At 59.2% G+C, this 23,815-nt stretch overlaps 9 protein-coding genes across 9 annotated transcripts; 2 read left to right on the forward strand and 7 right to left on the reverse strand.

The window, feature by feature from the left end:
* Window positions 1-4,352: 4,352 nt before the first annotated feature.
* On the reverse strand, window positions 4,353-7,214 carry SCHCODRAFT_01207156 (uncharacterized protein; the record flags this gene model as incomplete). The annotated part of the gene is made up of 1 exon (XM_050341240.1): window positions 4,353-7,214. The coding sequence occupies one exon, from the start codon at window positions 7,212-7,214 to the stop codon at window positions 4,353-4,355; it is 2,862 nt and encodes a 953-aa protein (XP_050197667.1).
* Window positions 7,215-7,494: 280 nt separating this feature from the next.
* Window positions 7,495-7,683, reverse strand: SCHCODRAFT_02517858 (uncharacterized protein; the record flags this gene model as incomplete). Its single annotated transcript, XM_050343384.1, has 1 exon — window positions 7,495-7,683. One exon carries the CDS (start codon window positions 7,681-7,683, stop codon window positions 7,495-7,497), a length of 189 nt encoding a protein of 62 aa, XP_050197668.1.
* A 1,075-nt stretch (window positions 7,684-8,758) lies between these two features.
* Window positions 8,759-9,043, reverse strand: SCHCODRAFT_02464014 (uncharacterized protein; the record flags this gene model as incomplete). Its single annotated transcript, XM_050342637.1, has 1 exon — window positions 8,759-9,043. A coding segment is annotated over one exon (285 nt), but the record flags the coding sequence as incomplete, so codon positions are not given.
* A 2,424-nt stretch (window positions 9,044-11,467) lies between these two features.
* On the reverse strand, window positions 11,468-11,716 carry SCHCODRAFT_02450881 (uncharacterized protein; the record flags this gene model as incomplete). Its single annotated transcript, XM_003026004.1, has 1 exon — window positions 11,468-11,716. A coding segment is annotated over one exon (249 nt), but the record flags the coding sequence as incomplete, so codon positions are not given.
* Window positions 11,717-11,754: 38 nt separating this feature from the next.
* SCHCODRAFT_01176987 (uncharacterized protein) lies at window positions 11,755-13,552 on the reverse strand (the record flags this gene model as incomplete). The annotated part of the gene is made up of 3 exons (XM_003026003.2): window positions 11,755-11,898; window positions 12,020-12,424; window positions 12,515-13,552. 3 exons carry the CDS (start codon window positions 13,550-13,552, stop codon window positions 11,755-11,757), a joined length of 1,587 nt encoding a protein of 528 aa, XP_003026049.2.
* A 252-nt stretch (window positions 13,553-13,804) lies between these two features.
* On the reverse strand, window positions 13,805-14,374 carry SCHCODRAFT_02475209 (uncharacterized protein; the record flags this gene model as incomplete). Its single annotated transcript, XM_050342735.1, has 1 exon — window positions 13,805-14,374. A coding segment is annotated over one exon (570 nt), but the record flags the coding sequence as incomplete, so codon positions are not given.
* Window positions 14,375-17,027: 2,653 nt separating this feature from the next.
* On the forward strand, window positions 17,028-17,805 carry SCHCODRAFT_02641936 (uncharacterized protein). Its single transcript, XM_050346246.1, has one exon. It carries the CDS (start codon window positions 17,527-17,529, stop codon window positions 17,710-17,712), a length of 186 nt encoding a protein of 61 aa, XP_050197672.1. The 5' UTR covers window positions 17,028-17,526; the 3' UTR covers window positions 17,713-17,805.
* SCHCODRAFT_02693259 (uncharacterized protein) lies at window positions 17,128-17,440 on the forward strand (the record flags this gene model as incomplete). The annotated part of the gene is made up of 2 exons (XM_050346848.1): window positions 17,128-17,290; window positions 17,321-17,440. Exons 1-2 carry the CDS (start codon window positions 17,165-17,167, stop codon window positions 17,438-17,440), a joined length of 246 nt encoding a protein of 81 aa, XP_050197671.1. The 5' UTR covers window positions 17,128-17,164.
* Window positions 17,806-22,048: 4,243 nt separating the features above from the next.
* SCHCODRAFT_02517554 (uncharacterized protein) lies at window positions 22,049-22,417 on the reverse strand (the record flags this gene model as incomplete). The annotated part of the gene is made up of 1 exon (XM_050343376.1): window positions 22,049-22,417. A coding segment is annotated over one exon (369 nt), but the record flags the coding sequence as incomplete, so codon positions are not given.
* Between the last annotated feature and the right edge of the window lie 1,398 nt (window positions 22,418-23,815).

Consider the following 23,815-nt stretch of genomic DNA (forward strand, 5'->3'; position numbering starts at 1 on the left):
GTATGGTCCTCGATGGCATTCGACACCTCAAAACCGGCGTACGGCTCGTGAACGCTGCTGTCTTAGTGACAGTCTTTGCGCAGGCTAGCATCAGCGCGGCGCGTCTGAAGGTCCATCACTTTCCCGCTCTCTTCTTTTTCTCGGGCTCAGCAGACTTGTACGTGCGTAGGGGGAGCGTATAGGCTTTGGGGACCCTTTGAGGTGCGTGGCAATGTCTCAATCGCGCGCTCTGTCATACTGACCGCCCTTCGATTGTGGCAGCATCTAGCGCGCGGTGAAGCGTGGCTGCCTGACCGCCGACCCGCGTGATATTCAAGCTGGACTATCGGCGGTCTCTCTCTTTTCGGTCTGGCTATACAGGATCCCAAATCGCAACTATCCATCGCCCAAGATCACCACGATCGCTTCGCCCATCCCCCCGCCGCTGGCACCATTATGCGGCGCCGCGGCCGTGAACAATCACCAGCGCAGCCCTGCCACCTCCCGTGATCCTGTAGCTGCCGATTCGGCTCGTCTCACGAGCGTCGTCGTTGTCATTAGTCGCGTCGTCGCGCGCTATGAACTCAGGCTCGGCAACATGGGTGCATATATTCGAGTGTACTGTATTGCAAAGGAAGATATAATGAATGCAGCGTGAAGCGTGATTCTATGCCAGAGCAGGGTCCTGTAGGCTACAATCAGGTCTAAGAGCGCGAGAACAGACAGCGATTGAGGCTGACGACGCGTCTGACACGGGTCGTTTGGCGGCGAGAACGCGCAGAATTTCGCTAAGTCGCACAAAATCGTGGGAAAAAGCTCGACTGTCCAAAAAGTGCTCGAGATGTTCCAGTCCCCGCTCCGCTCTTCTAATCGGGCAAGTATCAGCTTGCTTTGACCTCGGCTTCCGCGGAGCGGGGACTGGCTCGAGTCTACCAAAACGGCGAATGATGGCGAATGATGGCGAGACTACGTGCCGCATTTGGAACGGTCACGGTGACCAAGTCTGTTGTCCGGGTGTCTCTCACCGAGGTAACCGGCGCACCGCCGGGTTTATTGATTTCTTTACCGGTTCCTCTGTTATTATGTCAGCTCCTCAATTACATTGCTCTTCATGGGCGGCGTCTGTCCCCTAGCATACAGGACTAGCTACTCGGCGCCTCGTTTGCATGCGTCAATCCAATCCTCGATGCTGCGTGTCCTATTCAAACCCTCTAACACCTGTCCTCCTTTGTTAGCTGGTTTTTGCCAAAGTCAACAGAAGGCGCTTACTTCCTCCTCTCGCACTCTACTTTGCCAACACAGTCTCTGCCAAGCCACCACTCTCACGCAGCACTCCCCGCATACGATCCCAATGAGGTAGGCTTGCTCTAGCAAATGACCCACGGTTTGCTTATTCTGTTGGGCGAAGCCGCTGCTCAGTCACACACACCCATCATCAGACGCTCTCGCTCTTCACCTGGTCAAAGAAGAAGTAAATATCACGATCCTCTTCTCCCGTCATGACAAGGCAGTCTTTGCCCAGCTGCATGTGTTTGCCTCAGTTCCTCCTGTTGAACATTCGGCCTAGTCACGACATGTCACGTTGCGCCACATGCGCATCATATGACTCAGATGGACACACATGGACACATATGCTGGACTTGTCACATGTACGCTTTACTCAGCGTCTGCAGTCCTCTTGACTCATTGTATATTACTACGTATGACATCGTCGCCTCCCTGTACATATATAAGGAGGCTCCTCTGCCCCTGTAATAAAAGGTCTTCACCTACTCTGCGCATAGCCTCTAGCTAAGCTCTCTCTTATATTCAGGTAAGCTGAGTGGTGCGCTTCCCAGCATGCTCAACAGGTTATGAGCCCTGGTGAGCAGTGCCTGCGCCCTTGCTGGCAGCGGCACAGTGTCTGCGCCCTCTGTGGCTGCGACACAAGTCATTAGCGCCGTCACTGGCTGCAATGACGAGCACCCTCATTGCTTGCCGTCACCATGCCGCTCTAAGCGCAGGTGACACCATGCCGGATCGCGTTTACACGCTTGATCCGATGCACCCGTCTCTGAAGGAGACGATGGCCATTGGCATCATGCTCGATTCGCTCATTGGCGCCGTTCCTGGCCGCCACTATGATGTTCGATCTGATGCTGACGATCTATTCAGATCATGTCGAACTCGCTCTACCAGGCCACGTTCCTCTTCGAGGGGAACAACTTCACCCAATGGGTGGATGGCATGTCGTCGTGGCTTGAAGCCCAAGGGCTCGCCTACGTCCTTGAGGAAGAAGCTCCTTCTCCTCGGACGAACGACGCGGGCACAGTCGTCAACCAAGACGACATCACGTCGTGGAAGCGCGACGACGTCAAGGTCAGGGGCAGCATTAAATTGCGCCTCTCGCCTAACGTCAAGAGCAGCATCCCGACGGACAAGATGGAGACCGCAAAGTCGCTGGTTGAATATCTCCAGGAGGAGTATGGCAGCACTCAGATTGCCGACCTCTTCGGGTTCTTCCAGACGGCGTTGAACGCCAAGTTCAATAGCGGTCAGCATCCTGATCCCCAGATCAACGTCGTCACCAACACGTTTGCACGGCTCGCTGCCGACGAGATCGTCATCCCTGAGTTGCTCAAGGCAATGATTCTCCTGCATGTCGCTGGTATACAGTCTATCACCGAGTCTATCCTTCAGCGATATGACAAAAGTGATCTTACTGTTGCTGTGGTCCGAGAGGCGCTTCTTACGCACTACTCCCACAAGCAGACGATGTCTGGCTCTTACGTCCAGAAGTTCTCCAACGTCAAGCGCAAGCGCGATGATCCAAAGTATTCTGATCAGCAACAGAGTGAAAACTCTGCGCCCAATGGTGGCGATAAGGCTGAGAAGAAGAAGAAGGACAAACGCGGCCATCGCGGCGGGAAGAACAAGAAGGACAAGGGGAAGGGGAAGCAGCCTGAGCACGCGCATGCGCATGCCACGATCTCTGAGGTCGTCGGATCTGCTCGCATCTCGGCACTCACTCCATCTGTTGAGAATGTCAAGACGTCTCCCGTCACCCTCATCACTCCCGCCGGGACTAAGGTCCGTCAGGTGGTTGAGAAGCCAGCTGTCGCCGCCGATAAGGCAATCGCCGACACCCCCATCGCGGAAGGCGCGAAGAACGTCTTCGCCACCGCCAAGGAGCTTGACCTTCAAGTCACTCCTGAGATCTATCGCGAGATCGACTCAGTCGTCAACGCTGGTGGTTTCCCCGTCAATATGGACTGTACCGACGATTTTCCCACTCCGCGTGCGTCTTCTTCGAAGATGCAGATCGATGACGAGCCGCACCTTTTGCAGTAAGGTGGATTTAAATCCACCCCAACAATTTACGTACCGTCGATTGTAATCTTTCGCGACGTGAAATCGGCCCGATTCCCGAGCCCGGGCAGCCCAACGCAGGCGCCGGGACGTGCCCTAATAGGGCTCCGGGGCCGTGATGCGCCCCGCGCGTGGCCGCCGCGGCGCGGGAGCATCACGTGCGCGCGCCCGGACGCGTCGGGGACGCGCCGCGTGTCGCCGTCGCCGCCGCTGCGCGTCGTAGCGAGCGCGAAAAGATGTAAAAGCTGTATATTAAAGTCCTATATACTACGAATTGAGAGGGGGAGGGGTAGAAAAAGCAAAAAAGGGGGAAAAAGCGCGAGCGAAAATTTTCGCCCGCGCGCGACGCGCTCCCGCCGCTTGTATAGCGCGCGGGAGCTGTCAGGGGATATCCATGCCACCCACAAGCGCCCACAAGCGTGACTGGTCTTCAATCGGTTTGGTCTTGTTTGGTGTATGGTACTGATGGCATTTGCATGTGTTTACACCCCCATCAGTCATCACCTATGACTCATCCCTGGTGTGTTTCCCTTATATCTCCTTGCGGCGACCGTGCGTCCGCGCGTGGGGTCCTGTGAGCGCGGGCCCGAGCGGCAAGGTGGTTCTCGATGAGAAGGAGCTCGCGTGGCACGAATGCGTGACGCGCGAGTACTCAGCCCAGACGACTGCGTGCAAGGCGGCTCCTCTCGAGTCCTCCTTCGCCCTCGAGCCTCACTCGGCGCGCTTGGGCGACGAGAAGGCGATGAGGTTGTGAAGGTAAGAAAAGAGATGATATTCGTTAGGCGTGAGGCGCCGGTAAGGCGCCTCGCCTCGTGCTGTCTGATATAATGCGTACGTCTAAGGCCGCGAAGCGGCCGCGTAGAATTCGTAGGTACATCGTAGGGCGCGTAAGTATAAGTACATGATCAAAAAGGAATATACGTGAGCTTCTCATACTGACCCAAGGGAGGAACAAGCGAGGTTCGGGGGAAGTACACTCCGCAGCGTCCCTGCAAAGCCCCCCACTCCACCGAGCCTCGCTCCAACTACTGGAAGCGGCGCACGCGCTCCGGTTCAGGCGCGTCCGTCAGCGTCGCGATCTTCCTCGTCTTCAAAGAAAATCCGTAGACCTCCCGCAGCATGCGGCACCATTGCGCGGCTTCTGTCGACCCCGGGCATCTCTTGTCGCGGCCGTTGAGTGAACGATTGCGGGATAGGTTCTTGCGGTACACTCGCATGTGTCCAGCCCACCCTTCCGCCGTCCTCGGGACCTCCTTTCCCAGCTTCCAACGGTTTAGCAAGTCGATGAGGTAGTCTTCCTCCCAGTCCGTCCACTCGCCCGTACCCAAGTCCCAGTACTTGTGCTCAAAGCAGTGTGTCGGCGGGAGCATGTGACGAGGGTTGCCGTTCGCCTCTATAGGCGGCAGAGTCCCGATAGCGAAGCTTCGCTCTTCCGCCCCTACGTCGTCGTGTACGACCTGGAAGGTCTCGACTGAGTCCGGTAGGAAGTCCGAGTTGCGCGCAAAGATCCTCGTCTCCATGCTGACGCCCAAGCCCGCCTCGCGCCTCAGCTTGTTCGTCGCGTAGTGTCGCGCCAAGAAGCCAATCGTTCCACCCTCTTGGATGAATCCGGGGAAGTGAGTCTTCGCCCAGAAGGGTCCGTTCATCGCGTCCTCCCAGGTCTGGAAAAGGGTGTCGCCCGTGAGGCCATGCAGGTGAGAGGCGCGCATCCCGGAAGGGCGAGGTTGGCTGAGCCCGCGTGAGGGCGCCGGAATCGGGTCGCGCGGCAGGAAGATACGGAATTTGATACCGTGCTTGACGATGTAGTTGAGCATTCGCGCTGGAGTGATGATGTCGCGGATGAATAAGGCGTAGAGAAGGACCCGCAGGGCGTCCAGCGGCTCGGGGAAGTGGATGTAGGCCCTCTCGATGACCTCGTTGTCCCAACCAATTCTCGGAGCCCGCTCATCGTCCCCTCGCCTCTTGGCTGGCTCGGCGATTATGCTGAACATGAGGTCGAGTTGGTCGATGAGCTCTGACAGGACATCCTCGAACTCGGGGTCGTTGGGTCGGAAAACCTGCGTCGAGAGGCGGGTTGGATCCGCCAGACGGGTAGGTCCCCTCGAGGGGGAAGCACTGCGACGTGACGCAGTGGCCACGAGACGGCTGGACGTCGAGGAACTGGCGCCTCTTGAGGCGTCCCGCCTGGTAAAGCTGCTCCCGTTGCGCCTCGTCACTCGATCCTCGCTCGGTCCTGTGCGCGCCGCCTTCCAGTTGGGGAAGACCATCCGCCTGAGTAGCTCGGGCATCTCCTGAATATTCGGTGGAGTCGGAGGAGGGATGCACGCCGGGTCCTCCTCCATCACGTTGCCGAGGTGCAGAGGACTCTCCCCAAGAGGGTCGCCGCCCAACCGCGCGATGGTGGCATCCGCGTTCTCCTTGTCGACACGCTGCTTCTCCCTCCAGTCGGCCAGCTCGTACTCGTAGTACTCTCGCAGGTCGGGCGGTCGTTCCTTCCCATCCTCCACCGCCTCTTGGATCACCCGCGCTTCGTACGCCGCGACGAAATCGAACTCGGCGTCGGGGAGGAGCGGGTCTTGCAGACGCGTCCCGTCGGGCATGAAAGCTTCTCCTCGCTCGGGCGCGTAGGCGACCTTGAACAGCTCCCTGAGGACGAGGATGTCGTTGACGAACCATCCGGACTCCTTGTCGAACGCGCGGCCTTGAAAACGAAGCTCCTCCTCATACTCCCACGCTCCGTAGTCCACCGTGTATCCTTCCTCGTCTGGTTGGCCTCGGTACGGCTCGCGCGGGGCCCAACGGATGATGGCGACGGTAGGCGGGGAGGAGTTGGGTAGCGCGATCGCCTCGTAGTGGACAAGGTACCTCTCGATCATCTCGCGGTCACGAAGGCGGATGGGGCGATAGTTCTGGAAGGCCTCCAGGACGTAGGTCGTTCCCTCCTGGTAGGAGCGGGTCTCCATGTTCATGAACAAATTCCTCATCGCCTGATCCTGGAAGAAATTGTCGTACTGCAAGACTCCCGCCCGGTCCGTGCGTAGGAAGTGCGCCTTGGCCTCGGCGTGGAAGGTCTCGTCGTCCTCGATGGCCTGGCGCAGGTCCCAATACTGCTTCAGCACGTCCGGGTTCGCGCGAGAGAATCGCTTGTCGTGATGAAGCGCCTCCGACCACAGAAAATAGATTGGTACTCCATGATCGATCCAGAGCTCGAAGTTGGCCAGCGAGTAGTCCGTCGAAAGGTTCAGGAAGCAGCCCGCCTTTTCTCGGGAGCGGAAGGCGCAGCTGCGGACCATCTCCACCTGCCATTCCTCGAGAGCGGCTTCCCAGCCCTTGAAGGACAATGTCCACCACGCCACGAAGGCCGCGTTGTCCAGAGCTGCGAGCTGGAATTGGGAGATGCGGTCCAGGAGGGATGCCGGTCGACCTTCCCGCGCCAATCCTTCCTTGTCGCAGCGTGCGGGGCGCACTTGCGAGCCGTGGTAGAGGAGGAAGATGGCGGGGGCGGAGTCTCGCAGAGCCTCGACCATGGCTTCGAAGGCATCCGCACAGTAGGTGAGCTTATCGACGTGATCGTCGTCGATCCTGGTCGATCCCCCTTCGTAGACGAGGTTGTTGAGCGAAAAAGACATGAAGAGGATGTCGAGCGGGTCGTCGGAGGAGATCGAGCACATCGCCATGTAGCAGCGCCACACAAAGGGAGCGAACAGCCATCGCGGACCTCTTCCCAGGCGCCTGCTCGCGGCGTCGTCGAGGCGATCCCGCCGCGGTCCTGGTCCCAATAGCTCGATCCGCCCGCCTATGATCACCCAACGCTCTCCGCGGGTGCGTCGTACGTCCAGAGGCTTGGGCAGAGCCCTTGAGTCGTGGTGAAAGATGAAAAGGCTCATAATAACCTGCTCGCAGACGAATACGTGCGACGAGCAGGACTCGAGGGGTGCAAAGTCGAATGCGAGCAATGACCCGTACGAGTGGGGGAACAGTAGGTGAGTGAAAATAGGTATGCACAGAGGAATCGGAGGGCGGAGGAGGGAGGAACGGTTGGAGATGAGCGCGAGAGGCAAGAGTGCGCAGCGGTGAGAACGGCGACCTGGCCGAGCCTTCTCCGCCTTATCGATGCGAATCGGACTAGGGCGTGCGCGGTCTTTACCTCGGTTCGCTTCCCTTGCGCTAGGCCAGGCCGTGATTTCTCTTGTAGCTTCGCAAGTACTCGTCGGCGTTCCGTAGATCCGCCTCGGTCTGCCAAGTATCGTAGAACTCGCCAAAGCCCAGCCATCTCACCTTATACACTCTCTTTTTCTTGCGCTTGTCCCACTTGTGCGCGACTATCTTCTCGACCTCGAACTCGTCGCCGTCCATCGCGTCTCCTCGTGTCTCTGGCAGCTGCGCTCGCTTGACCTGGTCTCCCACCGAGCTCTCGTTGTAGCGCTTGAGGTGTGCGATGTTGAACACGGGGAAGCCGGGGTACTTGTCGCTCATATGAAGTCGGTACGTGTTTGGGCTGATCCTTTGCGCCACTTCAAAGGGTCCTATCCAGCGTTGCTTCAGTTTCGGCTTATTGTCGGACTCGATCCATTCGAGCGAGTGGGGGTTTACCAAATACCCTCTCGCCTGCCTTGAAGAATGGCGCGGGGCGCCGCCCTTTGTTGTAACTCTTCGCTTGCTCGTCCTGTGCTGCCGCGATGGCGTCTCGTGCCGCTTCTCTTGCCCTCTTCAACGTTTCGAGAAAATCCTGCGCGTCCCTATCAATGACTGCCGCTGGCTCGGTACTCGCTTCGAAGGCGGCGTCCAACGGAGAGCGCGGGATCTTGCCGTAGAGGAGTTTGAATGGAGCCTCTCCTGTCGACTTATGCACGCTCGCATTGTAGGCGAACTCCAGTAGATGGAGTATTGCCGCCCATTGCGTTGGGTCGCTGGCCACGTACGCTCTCAGCATAGTCTCCAGCTGCTTGTTGAGGACTTCGGTTTGACCGTCGTGTTGAGGGTGGTGCGCGGAGGAGAGCATCATCTTGGTCTTGAGCTGCTTCGCCAGTTCTTTCCAGAAGTCGGAGACCCATCGCCGGTCCCGGTCAGCGATGATGCTATTAGGCAGCCCGAAGCGCGCTACGACGTTCTTGGCGAATAACTCGGCGGTGATGATGCGGTTGACGTCCGGCGGCGCGGGGATGAACTGAGCGTGTTTAGTGAGGCGGTCGACTACGACGAGGATGGCCGAGAATCCGTGAGAGAGCGGGAGGCCGACTATAAAATCCATCGAGACCGAGTCGTAGGGCGAGAGGGGTATTGGGTTGGGTACTAGCGTTCCGTACTTGGTGAAATTGTCGTATTTTACCTTCTGACAGACATCGCACGAGCGACAAAACTTCTCCACTGCCGGTCCCATCCATTTCCAGTAAAATTTCCTCCTGAGCTTCGCCCACAGTTTGGCTGGCCCTCCGTGTGCGCTCTCCATGGGCTCCTCGTGAGCTATCTTGAGTATCTTTGGTACGAGTCGATCCGGGACGCACAGCCGGGGATGGTAGTCGGCGTCCATAAAGAAGAGCAGGCCGTCGTCCGTGCGGTGATAGCGTCGACCTGGTACTCCTTCGGCGCTCGTGTTGGCCGACTCCCATCTCGTCTTCCAGTAGGTTTCCGTCTTGTACGCGTCCACGAATCCCTGCTTCTCGTCCTCGTCCATGTGCAGCAGGATGGCCGGCAGCTTCTTGTATACTCCTTCGTACCCTTTCCCTGGCACGAAGTCGTCGTCCCCTAAGTCGGTGCCGTCGTCTTTGTCCTCGCTCCTGTTCGCCGTCTGTCCTTGGTCCTCTCCTCGCGGCTCCTTTTCCGCTTCGGCGGCTGGCTCGCGCTCGTCTTGAGGCTGGTCTCTCTGTGACGGGGTAAATTGCTCGTCCGCTCCTTGTGTGGCCTGGACTCCCGCCCCCTCGCGAGCTAGACGTCGAGCGGCCGCCCTTGTCGTCGCGAACGCCTCTGGAGCCCATTCCAAACAGTCCGCTAAATACGCCGCCTCGAAGGCTTTAGGTGCGGGTGCTCGTCGAGCCGCTTCCTCCTTCAATACAGCTGTCGCTTCGTCCGTGGAAAGGGCCGGACCATCTCGTACGACTGGCGATACGCTGGCTGGCGGGTCTCTCGGAATTCGGCTTAAAGGGTCCACGTTAGAATGGGTCCTTCCCGGGCGGTGAATAATCTCGAGCCCGGGCATGTACGCGGAGAGAGCCGTAGCAGGAAATCCGAGGCAAATGCCCATGGCTGCAGCCACTGAGGCCAAATGCATTTGGCATGGCTCTAGCCACTGGTGGCTGCTGCCACTGGCAAATGCATTGCTCCCAACTGCCATATATGGTAACTTGCAACCTATTTAGGCACTGTCTGAGTCATCACTGACAGATTTGTCAGCAGATGCCATCAGAAACTGCTTAAAAATGTTGCAAATCAAGAGCAAACATAGCAGGGTTTGAACTCCAGACCTTGTCCAGTTAGAGTGGTGCTCTAACCAGCTAAGCCATTGGATCTTGTTTAGCTAGCAGATATGTTGCACTATATCACCTTCCCTTAGCCAACCTTTCTAACCTCCCTAACCCTTCCTAACCATCCCCACTCTGAATGAGCCTTATTGGCAAACCCTAACCTCTAACCAACGAGACAACGAGACAGATATGACGTCCCTGGCCCTAACCCAAACTTCTAACCCAAAACCCTAACCCTGAACCCTAACCAAACCTTAACCTCCTAACCTCCCTAACCTTCCTAACCCTCCTAACCTCAAACCCTAACCTCTAACCAACCCAAACCAACCCCTAACCCTCCTAACCTACCCTTCTTCAACTTGAAATTTTTGATCAAAGTCCGAAGTTTTGTGTTTTTGCAGTGGCACCAGCCACCAGTGGCTAGAGCCATGCCAAATGCATTTGGCTTCAGTGGCTGCAGCCATGGCACTTGCGTATTACCTCCTTCTACTGGTGGCGGAGAATACCGCCCCCCATGTCGCTAGCCTCCTGTTGCTATTCTCGTAGGTCTTCGCCCACTGCAGGGCGCTATGGTCCGTAACGAGCAGGATGGACCCGCCTTCGATGTATGGCTGGAATCGTACTAGCCCTTCCTTCGCCGCCAGCGCCTCCCGTTCCGTAGTGCTGTATCGTTCTTCCGCGCCCTTGAAAGTTCGCGACCAGTAAGCGATGACTCTTTCCACGTAGACCTCCGTGTTCTCGAAGGGCGCCGCCCAATTCTGCGCGCACTTTGCGTCATCGACCTTCTCGGATAGCTTTGTGACCAGCCTGGGGGGTGGAAGCCCTTCCTCGTGCGCCTTTTTCAGTTTGTCGTAAAGCTTCGTCCCTTTCAGGTCCTTGATCCGGATCGCCTGTACCTGCTGCAGGGCACAACCCAGCGCTCGGTCTGACGCATCTGTGTATAGGCGGTAGGGCTTCCCCTCTTGCGGATGCCCCAGCACGGGTGCCCGCTGCAGCGCGGTCTTTGCTTGTAGGAACGCGTACTCCTCTTCAGGTCCCCAATCCCACGCGACGCCCTTCCTGAGCAGGCGGTGTAGGGGTGAACAAACATCGGCGTAGTAGGGGATGAACGCGCTAAAGTAAACCGTCATGCCTAGGAAGGTTTGGAGCTCCGACAGTTTGGTCGGCCGCGCCAGTTCAAGCACCGCCTTAACCTTCTCTTGATGAGTCGAGAGCCCCAGTCGCGATACCTTGTGGCCCAGAAGGATAATGGAGTCGTAGAATAGATGGCATTTGGAGGGCGACAGCGTGAGGCCGGCGTTCTCGACTGCTCCCAGTACCTGATCCAAATGGTCGATGTGCTCTTCAAAGGATCTCGAGTACACCACGATGTCGTCGATATAGACCAGCGCGAATAACCATAGGTAAGGCGAGAGGACCGATTGCATTACGCGTTGGAAGATCGAGGGCCCGTTCCGCAAGCCAAAAGGCATTCTCTTGAACTGGAATAGCCCGCGGTGCGTACGGAAGGCTGTCTTTTCCACGTCATTCGGGTCCATTTCCAGCTGGGTGAATCCGGACAGGGCGTCTAGCGAGGAAAGGACCTGTGAACCCGAAAGCGAGGAGAGGATATCCGCTTGCCGTGGAATGGGGAACTCGTCCGGCACCGTGACGGCGTTGAGTCGACGATAATCTACACAGAATCGTGCTTTGCCGTTGCGGTAGGCGATCACTACTGGGGCTCCCCACGGGCTGCGCGAAGGTTCTATGACGCCCTGCTCAAACCACTTGTCAATCTGTTCGTCTATGACTTCCCTCTTGGCTGGCGACGCGCTGTGCATGGGCACCGAGATAGGGGTCTGTCCTTCCTTTAGTCGAATGGTGGCTTTCGCCGGGTAGTTGCCTAGGCGCCCGTCCAGTCCAAAGGCCCCTTTCCTTTTTTCTAGCATGTCCCAGGCGCGCTCTCGCAGATGATCGGGCAGCGCGCCTACGTCCAGTGTGCGGCGGAATTCCTCGCTCGAGATGACTCTCGGATCGGGCATGGCGGCGGTCTTTGGCCCATAATCCTCCGCCTCTGAAGACTCCTCCTCCGCGGTACGTTCTTGCTTCCGTCCAGCCCAAGCTTCGTAACCTGACGCTTCGGGCATGTGGAACTTGCCCTTCGCGGGTTCGGGTCGCGTCCTCCATTCCTCGTAGTGCTCCTTGTCCGGCATGTGCAAGTCGGGAGCGACATCCTTCCTTCCCTGGCTGACCTCACTTTGCAGCGCGCATAGTTGAGCCATAGCCGCTGCATGTCGCGCAAGTTTGTCCCTTTCCGCGGAGTCCTTGGGTCGGTCGAAGAAGTCGCTCGCTTTGGCCGCGCGTCCGAGGACGTCCCCCACTCGAATCATACGCGGCGTGTCCGAGGGGTTCGCCACCGGGATGAACGGCGAGTCGGAGGATAGTATCGTGTTGGGAACCGCGGTAATTTGGTCTTCGCCCGACGCCAACATCAAATTTTCCACCACCCATTCCTCGTCTGCCTTGAACGGCCCGTTCACTCTGACCTTCACTACCGAGTGCGGAGGAAGCCTGACTTGCTGCTCCGACCGTACTAGGGAGTCGGCCAACCTTGCTTGCTCCTTCAGCTTCTTGCGGTGCCGCCGGATCCGTTTGAACTGCCCCCTTCTCGCGAAGCGGGGGGCGAGGAGCTCTCCTACGTATGACTTGGATATTTTCTCGAAGTCCTTGGTGCGCGAGACTCCTACTGCTGTGATGGGGTGCTCCCTGGCGCCGCCGAAGGTCACCACCGTTTGCCCTCCGCCGTCCTGCGAACGGCTGACCGAGATTTCGTACGCTTGCTGAAAGTCCTCTCCTAGGAGGATGTCCACCGTCATCCCGTCCACCACATACATGTCCGTTTCGACTTCGATTTCCGACCCATCGTCGCAGTCGAACGTGACAGGCAGGCGCGTTGTTCCTCGTATCGGCGTGTGGTCGCTAGTCAGCTGGAGCAAGTTCATAGGCTCCCCTTGCTCGATCCGCTTCGGCCCTTGCAGCTTGTCGTAGTAAGACCCGCTGACGAAGGTGGTGCTGGCACACGAGTCCAACCTCAGGTCGATGGTCGCATTCCCGCGCGCGCCTACTCTCCCTCGCACGCTGAGAACCGATATATTCCTGCTCAGTTGACGCGGTAGCGGCTTCCGCGGGCGTAGACGTATGACTGAGGGGTCGTAGGGCTTCGGCAGTACCAGAGCTCGGTTCGTATCCTCTTCCCACTCCCCCTTGAAGGCTTCCGTCGGTGGCGTGTCCTTTATCTCCCGTTCCGCGAGATTAACTTCCTCCCTCACGCCTCTGTCCGCCAGCCCCGCGTCATCTTCGGCTTCCGCGTATATATACTCAAGATCGTACAACGAGTCGACCGGCAGGCATTCACCCTGATGCCAGTACTCCTCGTGGATTTCCTCCACGCGCTGAACAAAGCAGGGCGTGGACGCAATAAATACCTCCCTCCTCGTCGGCTCCTCCGCCCGTAAGTCCTGGGTCTTACTCTCTTCCTCCCTTACCAGGGAGGGTTGAGACGCCCCGTCAAAACCCTGCTCGACGATGAGCACATAGGCGGTGTCATACGCTAGCTGCGAGGTTCGGTCCCACTCCGCTTGGTGTGCTTCCCGCGCATTGCGCTCTTGGTATTCGTCCCAATGCGGACAATCCTTATTCCAATGGTTGGGACTGCCGCACGCGAAGCACGGCCCCGGCGGAGGTTTCTTCCCTTTAGAGCGGACGTGGTTGGCTGGCGGAAACATCGGGGTCGCCTGCCGCCTCAGGACTTGCCGTTTGGCGACTGTGTAGGCGGCCGCGACCAGGTCAGACGATCCGACCGTTGACTTGCTTTCCGCGGCGGGGGCTCGCTCGCTCACATTCGCCGGCGCGGTTTCGCTCTCCTCCCAGCCTCCTTCGTCGTCTGAGTAAGCTTCCGCGTCCATCACTTGCTCTTGCCGAAGGGACGCCGAGTGCGAAGACGACTTCCACGCCGATCTTGCCTTACCCCTTTCTACTTCCGCCTCTGCTGCTCGGTTCTTTCTCCAGACGTCGAGGAGATCACTCGAGAATTCAATGATACGCCCCGAGAGCTCGTCCGTCGACCTCACCGTAGAAAAGGTGAGGACCAACTTCCACCCTTTCGGAGCCTTGCTCATGAGGAGCCGAGCCTCGGCCAACGAATCCTCTTCTGCGTATCCCAGGATCCTCGACAACTGGATGCGACGGTAGAGGTAGTCTTGTGGTGACTCTTTCGGATGTCGCGCGTCTCGGAACCGCTGCGTCATGAAGGTGGTGTCTAGGTCCTCCACCCAGGCGGGGCCCAAGTAGTGGTCGCAGATCGTGTCGATGTAGTTACGATAGCTCAATCTCATGTGGTCTCGACGAGCCTCACTCTGAGAGAGATACCACTGGTGCACCGAAGAAAAAGGGGTCAACCGAGTCCACAGCCATTCACCCAGAGCTCGTGGCAAATGTCCTCCATTACGCGCTAGTTCTACAATCGCTCCAAAGTACGATATGGCCCGATCCTTATTGCCGTCCCAGGACGGCAGGTCGGACGGCTTGATCACCGGATTGACGGAAGGGGCAGTCTCCCCATAGGGGATCCTGAGGCCTCCTGCGCTGCTCCCTCCTCCTCCTGGTGGACCGCCGCCTCCTCCTCCACGGATAGCCCGCGAGCGTCCTGCCCCCCTAGGGCGAAGCTGCCCGCCTGCGTTTGTCGTTGGCGGCGGTGGAGGAGGGGGAGGTGCGCCTGCTCCTCCTGCCTCTCCGTTGACGTCGTCGTCGTCGCCCTCCTCGTCGTCGAGCGCCCGCTGTCCGAGCAGGCCGAAAGCGGAAGGGCGGGAGACCTTCATCTTCTTTCCCGGCTTGGGTACTCTCCGGATCTCGACGAAAGGCGGGTCTTCTTCCCTCTCGACGGGTGGCGGCATAGGATTGAACTCGAGCGGGTTGTTATGCGTGGAGTTCGGTGGGACCGCGTGTCTCCTTCCTACGTCGTCGTAAAAGATGAGGAGGGGATTATCCTCTTCCTCCCTCGGCGGGAAGGCTTCTCGGATGGGGGTATCGACGTGGATGAGGTCGTCCAGGGGCTGGTCGAGGTAGCGACGCGTGTCTGGCACTCCCGTCTGCCGCATCGCCTGAGCGCGCGCGGTGGGTAGGCCCCCTAGCGCGATTCGGAAGCGACGCGCGGGGTCTTCTTCGCGTTCGATCTGTCGGTAGATAGTTGAGGGGGTAGAGGCCGGCTGCGAAATGGCGTCCGCGTTCGAGAGGTCGTAAGCGCGCATGGCTTCGCTCCAATACTTCTCGTACACTCGACGGGAGTTCATGATGCGGTTCGTAATGCCGACCCAGGCGAGCTGCAGGTCCTCGAGGGAGGGAGCTTCTTCCAGTCTCTTGAGGAAGGCGTCGCTGGGGTCGATCTGGTAGGCTCCTTTCTCCGTGGGCACTGCCGATCTCAGAGAGTCCAGCACTAGCTGCATCTTCCGAATCGTCTCCCGCACGGAGCGCAAGACCGAGACGCGGATAGTGAACCGCTGTTCCCCTCCCGGCCCCGATCGTCCGCAGTCCACGATCTCCTCGAGGTGGAGGTTGCCTCTCGTGCCGTAGTGTCGCACTCGTCCCTGCAGTGAGCGCATATCGGGGAGCAGAAGGGGGCTCACGTTCGTCATCTCCTCCTCGTACATGACCCTCACCAACTCCAGTCGTCCTCGAGCCGTGTCCCGCTCCTCGCGCTCCCGATCGTCTTGTGCCCTAACTTGCTGTTCGACTTCCTGCTCGTCCTGCCTTCGATCGTCCTCCTGCGGCATGTCGTCCTCGAGTAGGTTGGGTTGAATCTCGAGGAGGGATTGGTTGGTGATGGGGTCGTCTAAGTGCTCTACGCCGAGGGGATTAGGGTCCGACGAAGAGATTGGTGTCAGAGAAGAGAGTGAGTTGGCGGGGGAAGGGGGAGGTCCAGCGGTACCCGATCGTCCCGCCGCGTTCGGGGCCGGGATGACCGGCGCGGTTACCGCGCGTGTCTTGCTGCCGAGCCTGGTGCTCCTGCGGACTGCGAAGGGATACAGCTTGTATGAGTGAGTATGCGCTTACAGGATCCCACAGTGTCCACTTTGCGGCGACCGTGCGTCCGCGCGTGGGGTCCTGTGAGCGCGGGCCCGAGCGGCAAGGTGGTTCTCGATGAGAAGGAGCTCGCGTGGCACGAATGCGTGACGCGCGAGTACTCAGCCCAGACGACTGCGTGCAAGGCGGCTCCTCTCGAGTCCTCCTTCGCCCTCGAGCCTCACTCGGCGCGCTTGGGCGACGAGAAGGCGATGAGGTTGTGAAGGTAAGAAAAGAGATGATATTCGTTAGGCGCGAGGCGCCGGTAAGGCGCCTCGCCTCGTGCTGTCTGATATAATGTGTACGTCTAAGGCCGCGAAGCGGCCGCGTAGAATTCGTAGGTACATCGTAGGGCGCGTAAGTATAAGTACATGATCAAAAAGGAATATACGTGAGCTTCTCATACTGACCCAAGGGAGGAACGAGCGAGGTTCGGGGGAAGTACACTCCGCAGCGTCCCTGCACTCCTACTTCCCTTCTCCTCCTCTCCCTTTGGTGACCTCCCCCTTTCCCTTTCTCTTATTTATCCCTTCCCCTTCCTGGACATTGCCAGTACTCTACCTGTCCCCCACCACCACCACTGTATGGCGCCTTATTGCACCATCATCACTCACCGATCTTGTGACCTGATGACTGTAGTAGTTATCTCCTATCCCCTTGATTACTATAGCTACAGTATATATACAGGCAGTGGGCATCAGGAGATCCTTTGGGTTTGATCTCCTTGGTTCCCCGCTCGCCTAGGTGTGTTGGTACTTACTGGTTACTGTTCCCTGCTAATATACCTTGGTTCCCCGCTCGCCTAGCTTGCGCCCCTACGCCTGGCTCTTAGTTAACCTCTGGGAGTTCTCTAATCCAGAAACGCTCGTTGTTGGCTACGGTGGGCGTCGCCCATCGATGATCGCCCCATCCCCTCCTTGCCGCCTTGGGCCTGCCATACCCTCGGCTGCCTCCACCGCCTCCTAGCGAGCCCGCCTCCCTTGGTTTGGGTTGCGTCCTCAGGCTTGGTCTACGCCCGCGCCTCTGCAGCGGTTGTGGTGCTAGTACTCCGGGGAACGGCCCTCCCTGTACGCCGTGGCACCCCTCGCCTCTTCGCTCTGGTGTGTTTCCCCTTCGTCCCCCGGTGCGGCTTAGTCGGTCGTCCCCCTGGCAGCAGTGGGAAGTGTACCTTCGGGAGTACCACCCCTCGTCAGGCCTTCCGCTCCCATCGGCCCGTTGTGGGCTCACCTCCCCTCGCCTCGTCGGCCACTCGTCCTGGTCGCACCCCCCTTCCCTGACCGATGCCGCCACCCATCGTGTCATCCCTTCCCCACTGGCTCGGAGCTCATGCTCGCCGTGGTACGTCTGGTCTTAGCGCCGCTCCTTGCGCTTCCTCCGACGTAGGGCATCTCTCGGCGCCCTTCCCAGTGCACCCCCTTCCCACCTCGCCAATCGAGGCTACCCCCCTCGATCCCGGCGTTGCACCGCGCCCCCTCCTCCTTCTGATTGGTGTCGCCCTCCATCGATCACTGCCACCGGTCGCGTCTCTAACCGATACGCCTCTCCCACTCTCCTAGTGACGCCGCCCCCTCGTCACTACCCTCCACCTCGTGTAGGCACTGGCAGCGCTGCCTACTGGGCACCCTACTCGTGGGCACCCCCCATGTATGGTTCACGCATGGGTCCACTGCGTAGTGGTGTTCAGTACGCTTGCCTCCCTCTCTCTACCAAGCTACGCCCTACCCTACTCCCTCTTCTATCGTCGGTCACGACCCGCCATCACCGTCGATCCTCTCCCTCGTCCACCGTGACGCTCTTCACCCTTCTAGGACGTCACGCCTCCCTCTAGGTGGTGTGGCTGTCCGGGGACCATGGCTGCCTAGACGTTAGCCTCGTCTCCGCTACCGTCTCCACTCGGCCACTCCCGGCTGGTCCCCTTACAGGAGCGCAAGTGAATGGTAGGGAGGCAGAGGGGGATATCCCCCCAAGCTACGTGCACCCATTCGCGTCAAAAGACGCGTCCGCGGTGGCCACGTAGCAAAATGGGGGGAGGGAGGGGGTCGTAGTCAGGGTGGTGCTACGCGCTCCCGGCGCTCTCGAAGAGGGCAGGAGCACGCAAGCAGCGCGGGGGCGAGGGCATCACCCGAAGGTGAGCACCCGTTGCAGCCACGCAGGCGCGCTACGACCGCGGGGAGGATGAACTCGCCCGCGATCTGCGCGACTGCGCCTCCTCGGCTGCCCCGCGCGTCGTCAAGGCACGCACGCGGCGCGGGAGGACGTAGCCCCAGTGCCCCATACCCTTCCATCGAAGGATGGGTCGGAGGGGTTGGGCAAGAGGTGCAGGGCGCGCGGCAGGCGACATTTCCACCTTATGCTGTACCGTTATTACAATAGAACCCCGATAATTGTCGTGAACTCTATTGTAAAGATTCCGATAGCTGGTCGGGCGGCTCTATTCTAATAATCCCCGACAGTGGTTGTCGGCAATTCCTGACCCACCCTCGGGCCTCTCGAACAGGCCTGGCTCGCCGGATAGGCCTCCGAGCGGCGCAGGCGGCTCGACCGCGTGCGCATGCGGCGGCCATAGCCCCGCTCGCGGATGCTCCCGTGGCACGCGTCGGCTTTCGGGGTCTTCTCCCGACAGCGCGCCGCCGCCGCCACGTGCCGCCGATCGCTACGCGTGTTGCCGCCACAGTCGCGCTCGTCGCGGCACGCGGCACGCGCGTCGGGGTGGCTTCCTTCAGTACAAAAAGATGAAAAGAAAAAAGGTTCATATTATGTATGTAAGACGACGATGGATATGCTACGTGAGAGCGAGGAATATGCACAGGGCCAAAGCGCTGAGCGCGTGCGCGAGGGGTGGGGGAAGGGGAGGGTATGCGCACCGAGCGCGCACTAAACGTTCTGTACGCGGGAGATTACCCCGCGCATGCGAATCCACAATGAGGGTGAGGGGGTCGCGTAGGGAACGCAAAAAGCAGGGAGCGCGGCGAGCATTTGCTCGGGCGCGCTCTGCTTTGCTTGCCCACCTCTACGCACTCACGCGTCCCCACCTTGCATGCGTGGCACGAAGGGGAAAGGCCTCCGTTCCGCCTTCCGCATGCGCTGACCCGCGATCAGTCTCGCTCGGCCGTCCCCCTGCTCAGCCCGTCATAGACAAGCGAAGCAGTGGGTAGAGGGAGGTCTGACCCGCCCTCTACCATCGCGCGCGCGGAGGGGGAAGACGGCAGGTCGGGCGAGAACGGCTGCGCGCTCGCCGCGACCGCTAGCAACGCCGAGGGCGCAGCTGACTCCTGCACCTCTCGGCAGGCTGTGTCGCGCCCCCTCCCCCCAACAGCAGCCGCATCTGTCACTCCGCATGAAACCGCCAGACCGGCAGGATCAGATGAGTGGCGATGGGGTTGGGCCGAAGTAGGGGAGGGGAGGGGAGGGTGTGAAGTGGGGTGATGGGGGAGGGCAGAGGGCGGTCAGGCAGCCGCCAAGACTAGAGGGGATTTGTCCATGACGCGATATGCGTCCTCGGCGAGCATCCCGCGCCCTCAGACGATGTCTGAGGGTAGATATGGCGGGGGAGGAGTATTGCCGCCGTCGCATATAACGACCGCGCGCTACCCTCCCCTGCTTTTCAGAATGCTATAATACATTTGTTAGTAGTGTTCCAGTACAAGGGGTACGCGTACGCACCTGCTCCCCCCTCCCCCGCGCCTCGCGCCTTCCCGTAGTCGTTCGGCTTGTGCGTCCTTTTTTCGGGCCGCGATCGCAATTTTGATGCCTTATTAGCGTGTTCAGGAGTGTTAGTCGTCGTTATATAAGCGTAGGATGCGACGCGGGGTAGCAGAAGGGGAGATGGTGGGGGTTGTGGTTGAAGGACGCGTGTTCTTGGACGCGTCGGAGAACCGGCCCGGACAGTCGGTCCGATGTCCGAGCGTCGACATCATCGACGTCGACGGCCTCGGATTCATGCCGTCGAAGGTCTGAGGTCGCAGTGAAGGCAGAATATATTTCTAGATTTACTATACGCGCGATCCTGAAAGTTTTGTACCGATACGATTACCACAACCTATCGAACCTGAGTTCGGGGTGGTTTGTGCATGAAGACCTATGCACTCCACTCTGCAATCCTGGCGCTTCGACCTTGTTTCCCTTCCCCCTCCGTCGAACTTTCTCGGATTTCTTTGGAATAAACTGAATAGTGTAGGGGAAAGCTTCTAGTGTAAGCTTCGGTATTTTCAAGACTTTTATACAATGTGGATAAAGTAGAAACAGTGATATACTCTTGTTCAAAGGGTGTCTGGTAACAGGTCATATCTGAGTATGTTGCAATGCCCTCAGAACAGATCTCAGCCCAGATTCTCATTTTATGGTATGTGTACTTTAGCATAAAACGTTGAGGCACGGACAGAAGCTCCGCGATGTAATTATATACTCAATCGCTTCCTGGGGACGTGCCGTGATGCAACGCGCATGTGACGTGACACCTCTGTATTGTTCTTTTCCTCCCACCACCATGACCGCCTCTGCGGGCTCTCCAGGTATCCTGCAATAACGAAAGGAGGACATAAAAGGGCTCTACAGCCGCCTAGGTGCGTGTACTACGTGTTATAGCGCGTTCTCTACTGATCTACCTTCGTTTCTGCTGTTATTCGACCCGGGCGAGCGCGCTGAGACGCGTGTCGCCTGAGGCAATGTAGGGGGGACCCGCCACTGCCACCTCCGCCGTAGCGAGGCTTGGAGGGTCCCCTAGATGTTGTCTCAGGCGACGCGCGCCTACGCGCGCCCGCCACGCGCCGGCTGATCAACATGACCAAACAAAACGGTGATCGGCCGTTTGTGATCGCCCTCGTCGCCCTCGCCCTCTCTCCGCCATTCCCCTTCCCTGGCTGCCATGTCCGCGTCTCGCACGACCACCGACGCACATATCAGGCTGCTGCGCATCTCACAAGAGGCGCCGGATGAAGATGCGGCACACCTGATCGCCCTCGCCCCTCCCCTTCCCTCCCTTCCCCTCGCGTACCCACCACCAGCCGCGCTTTCCATGCGGCGCACGCCCCCCCTCTGTCTCGCCTATGCACCTGACACGTTGCTGCGCGCGCTTACGCGTGCAGGAGGCGCAGGCACAGTGCTCCACACCCCCTCACCCCCTCCCCCTTTCCCCCATCGCGGCGCGCGCTGCTGCTGCTCCGCTGCAGCGCGTTCAAGCGTCGCGAATGGGCGTGCACCTGCACCCGCGGTCAGAGCATACGACGCGCTTTTGCGCTTGCTGCCGCTGACCGCATTTGACGCGCGGTGTGCGACGCTTGACGCGTTGCCTGCCGCGCGTGCCTGGTCTTCCTACCCCCTCCTCGTCCCCCACATCATATATACAATGTATTTACTGATCTTGAATGATATATATATTCACCTGTTCGAAGGACGTGCGCGCTCACGCCAGCACGTGGAACAACGAGCGCTGCCCGCGACGGCGGCGATGATGCCGTCATGCGTCATCATCAAGCGGGGCACGCGACGCGAGCGGCAGAGCGCACGAGGCGTGAGAAGGCGTAACGCGAGCGACCGGCCGCATGCGCGCCTAACCCGGTCCTAGTCACCCCCCTCAGGCAGCTCGGAGACCAACCCGGCGAGCCAGGCCGTCCCGAAATGCCCGAGGGTGGGTCGGGAATTGCCGACAGCCACTGTCGGGGATTATTAGAATAGAGCCGCCCGACCAGCTATCGGAATCTTTACAATAGAGTTCACGATAGTTATCGGGGTTCTATTGTAATAATGGTACAGCATTAGCTGACATTTCGGCACGCCGCACGCGCCGGGTGCAGTCGGCTGCGTGCACGGCGCACCGACATGGTCGCCTAGATGCGCGAGATGCGTCTCCCGCAATGCGGAAGATCGCCGCGAAGGGGATTCTCCGCAATTGCAGGAGAGGGGGAGGGGGAGGTGCATTGTGAGGGTGAGCGGTGCTACCCGTCCGCGCTGGTCGCGATGGACAAGCGCGAGGGCAGCGCGACAGCCATACGGCTGTCGAGGGCTCGCTCACAACGTGTACCGCGTCATAAACGAAGTCCTCGCGCCCTCAGACATGGTCTGAGGGCCAATATGACAGGAAGCGGGGTGATCTTCGCCCCGCTTGTCCTGCTCGCACCCCTCTCCCCTCTCCCCTCTCCGCCCTCCACGCCGCAAGCAAGTATAGGTTAGTAATATAATAGAGAGCGGGGCGCGTTCACGCACCCAAAACCCGCCTCCTCGTCCGGCTCAATGGCCGTTGTCGTTGCCATTTTTGCGTCGGCTTCTGTGATGTGCTTGCCGGTGTGCGCCTCGGGAGCGACTATTCGAGGTGTTTGGAAGGTTTGGGAATGTGGGAGGGGTGCCGGAGAGGGATGGGGCGAATGAGGGGGGGGCGTGGTGGTGGTTGAGGATGAGGAACGCGCGTCCTCCACGCCTCGGATGACCGGACCGGCTTCCCGGCCCGTCTTCTCTGCGGTGGCATCGTCGCTTTCAAGGGCCTCGGATTCAGCCCGAAGGGCAGATACGCACGCAATCTCTTCGAAATATATTGCTAGATTTACAGTAGTCGCGATCCTGTGAGTTTCGTTTGATTAGGAGCATGACAAGGTGTCGAGATCGAGCTCGACGTGGGGGACCCATCAAGGACTAACTGATCCCCCCTCGAGTGTTCTTCGGGCATCGTATTGCCTGCTTATCGCTCATTTTCCCATCGATTTCCCTGGAACAAGCTGGGATGTGTAGGTTATGAGTAGTACTACCATCTTATGTACCCCAAGACTCGGGAAGTTACCTGCATGGAGCCTAAAACGTGCGAAAGCGTTCTAAAGTGCTTGGATTGATGGTATATGCAAGATTTCGAGTGCTTCAAGGTATCTCCTCCCTCTCCAAAGCTCATATATATACTTTGTTCTACTAATGATGTCTTTCTCAAACTTTTTTCGGGTCTTCCGCCTCGTTTGGCCTGTTTCCGAGGCCATTTAAGACGACGAAAAAGAGCCTCGGGTGCTCGGTCCGGCCTCCGCGCGGTCCCGAAAAACAACGGATACGGTCCTGAGGAACAACGTATCGCGCGATCACGACAGCTACCCCTTCCTCCGCCCGCCACCACGCGCCTCGCCACACCCTCCCACATCGCTCCCCTCTCAAGCCCCCTCCCATTCCATTGCCAAAACCACGTGCCCTCCAGATCAAGTCAATCCGAGAAATTCGCCAGAAATATGCCGCACGCGAGGGAGGGAAAATCCAGACGACACCGCGATATGGCGGCGCGCGAGTGGGAGGAAGAGGTGCGTGGGCGCGCACAGCTCTCACTACATTCATTTAATGTATGTCTACCATAGTCAGCGGACAGCGCAGGGGCACATACGACGTGCAAACGCGTCTGCCGCTCCCCTCCTCCTCCTCCTCCCCTCCTCCCTCCACCCCACCGCCCTCGGCCCTCGGTCGAGGGCGTATGAGCTTTGCACTTGACGAAAGGGCGTCATTTGCAAGCCTCACACGCCCTGCAGGCGTTCCCGCCGCTGGCCGACGGCGCTCGCTCGACCCCTCCCTGACAACCACCCTCCCCCTCCTCCCTCCCCCTACGCGTCGCTCTACGCCCTTGGCTGTCTAGCGCACGGCAAGAGCTGCGCTAGGCATTGCTTAGGCATGCTTGAGCGCGCTCGACACGCGCTGTTGTCAAGGGGGATGGGCAACATCCTGACCCCCTCCCCCTTCTCCACCCTCACCCTCCCCTTGCTATGTGACCACCACAGACGCGTCCCTCGACGCGAATGGGTGCACGTAGCTGGGGGGGATATCTCCCTTCCCCTTTCTACCACCCTCCTACGCTCTCGCGTGCTGCACAAGCCGCGGGAGCGCGTCGCGCGCGAGCGAAATTTTTCGCTCGCGCTTTTCCCCCTTTTTCGTTCTCTCCAGCCCGCCCCCTTATAATATGTAGTCTATAGCTCACA

The sequence above is a fragment of the Schizophyllum commune genome, assembly GCF_000143185.2.
Source record: "Schizophyllum commune H4-8 unplaced genomic scaffold SCHCOscaffold_13, whole genome shotgun sequence".
NCBI lineage: Eukaryota > Fungi > Basidiomycota > Agaricomycetes > Agaricales > Schizophyllaceae > Schizophyllum > Schizophyllum commune.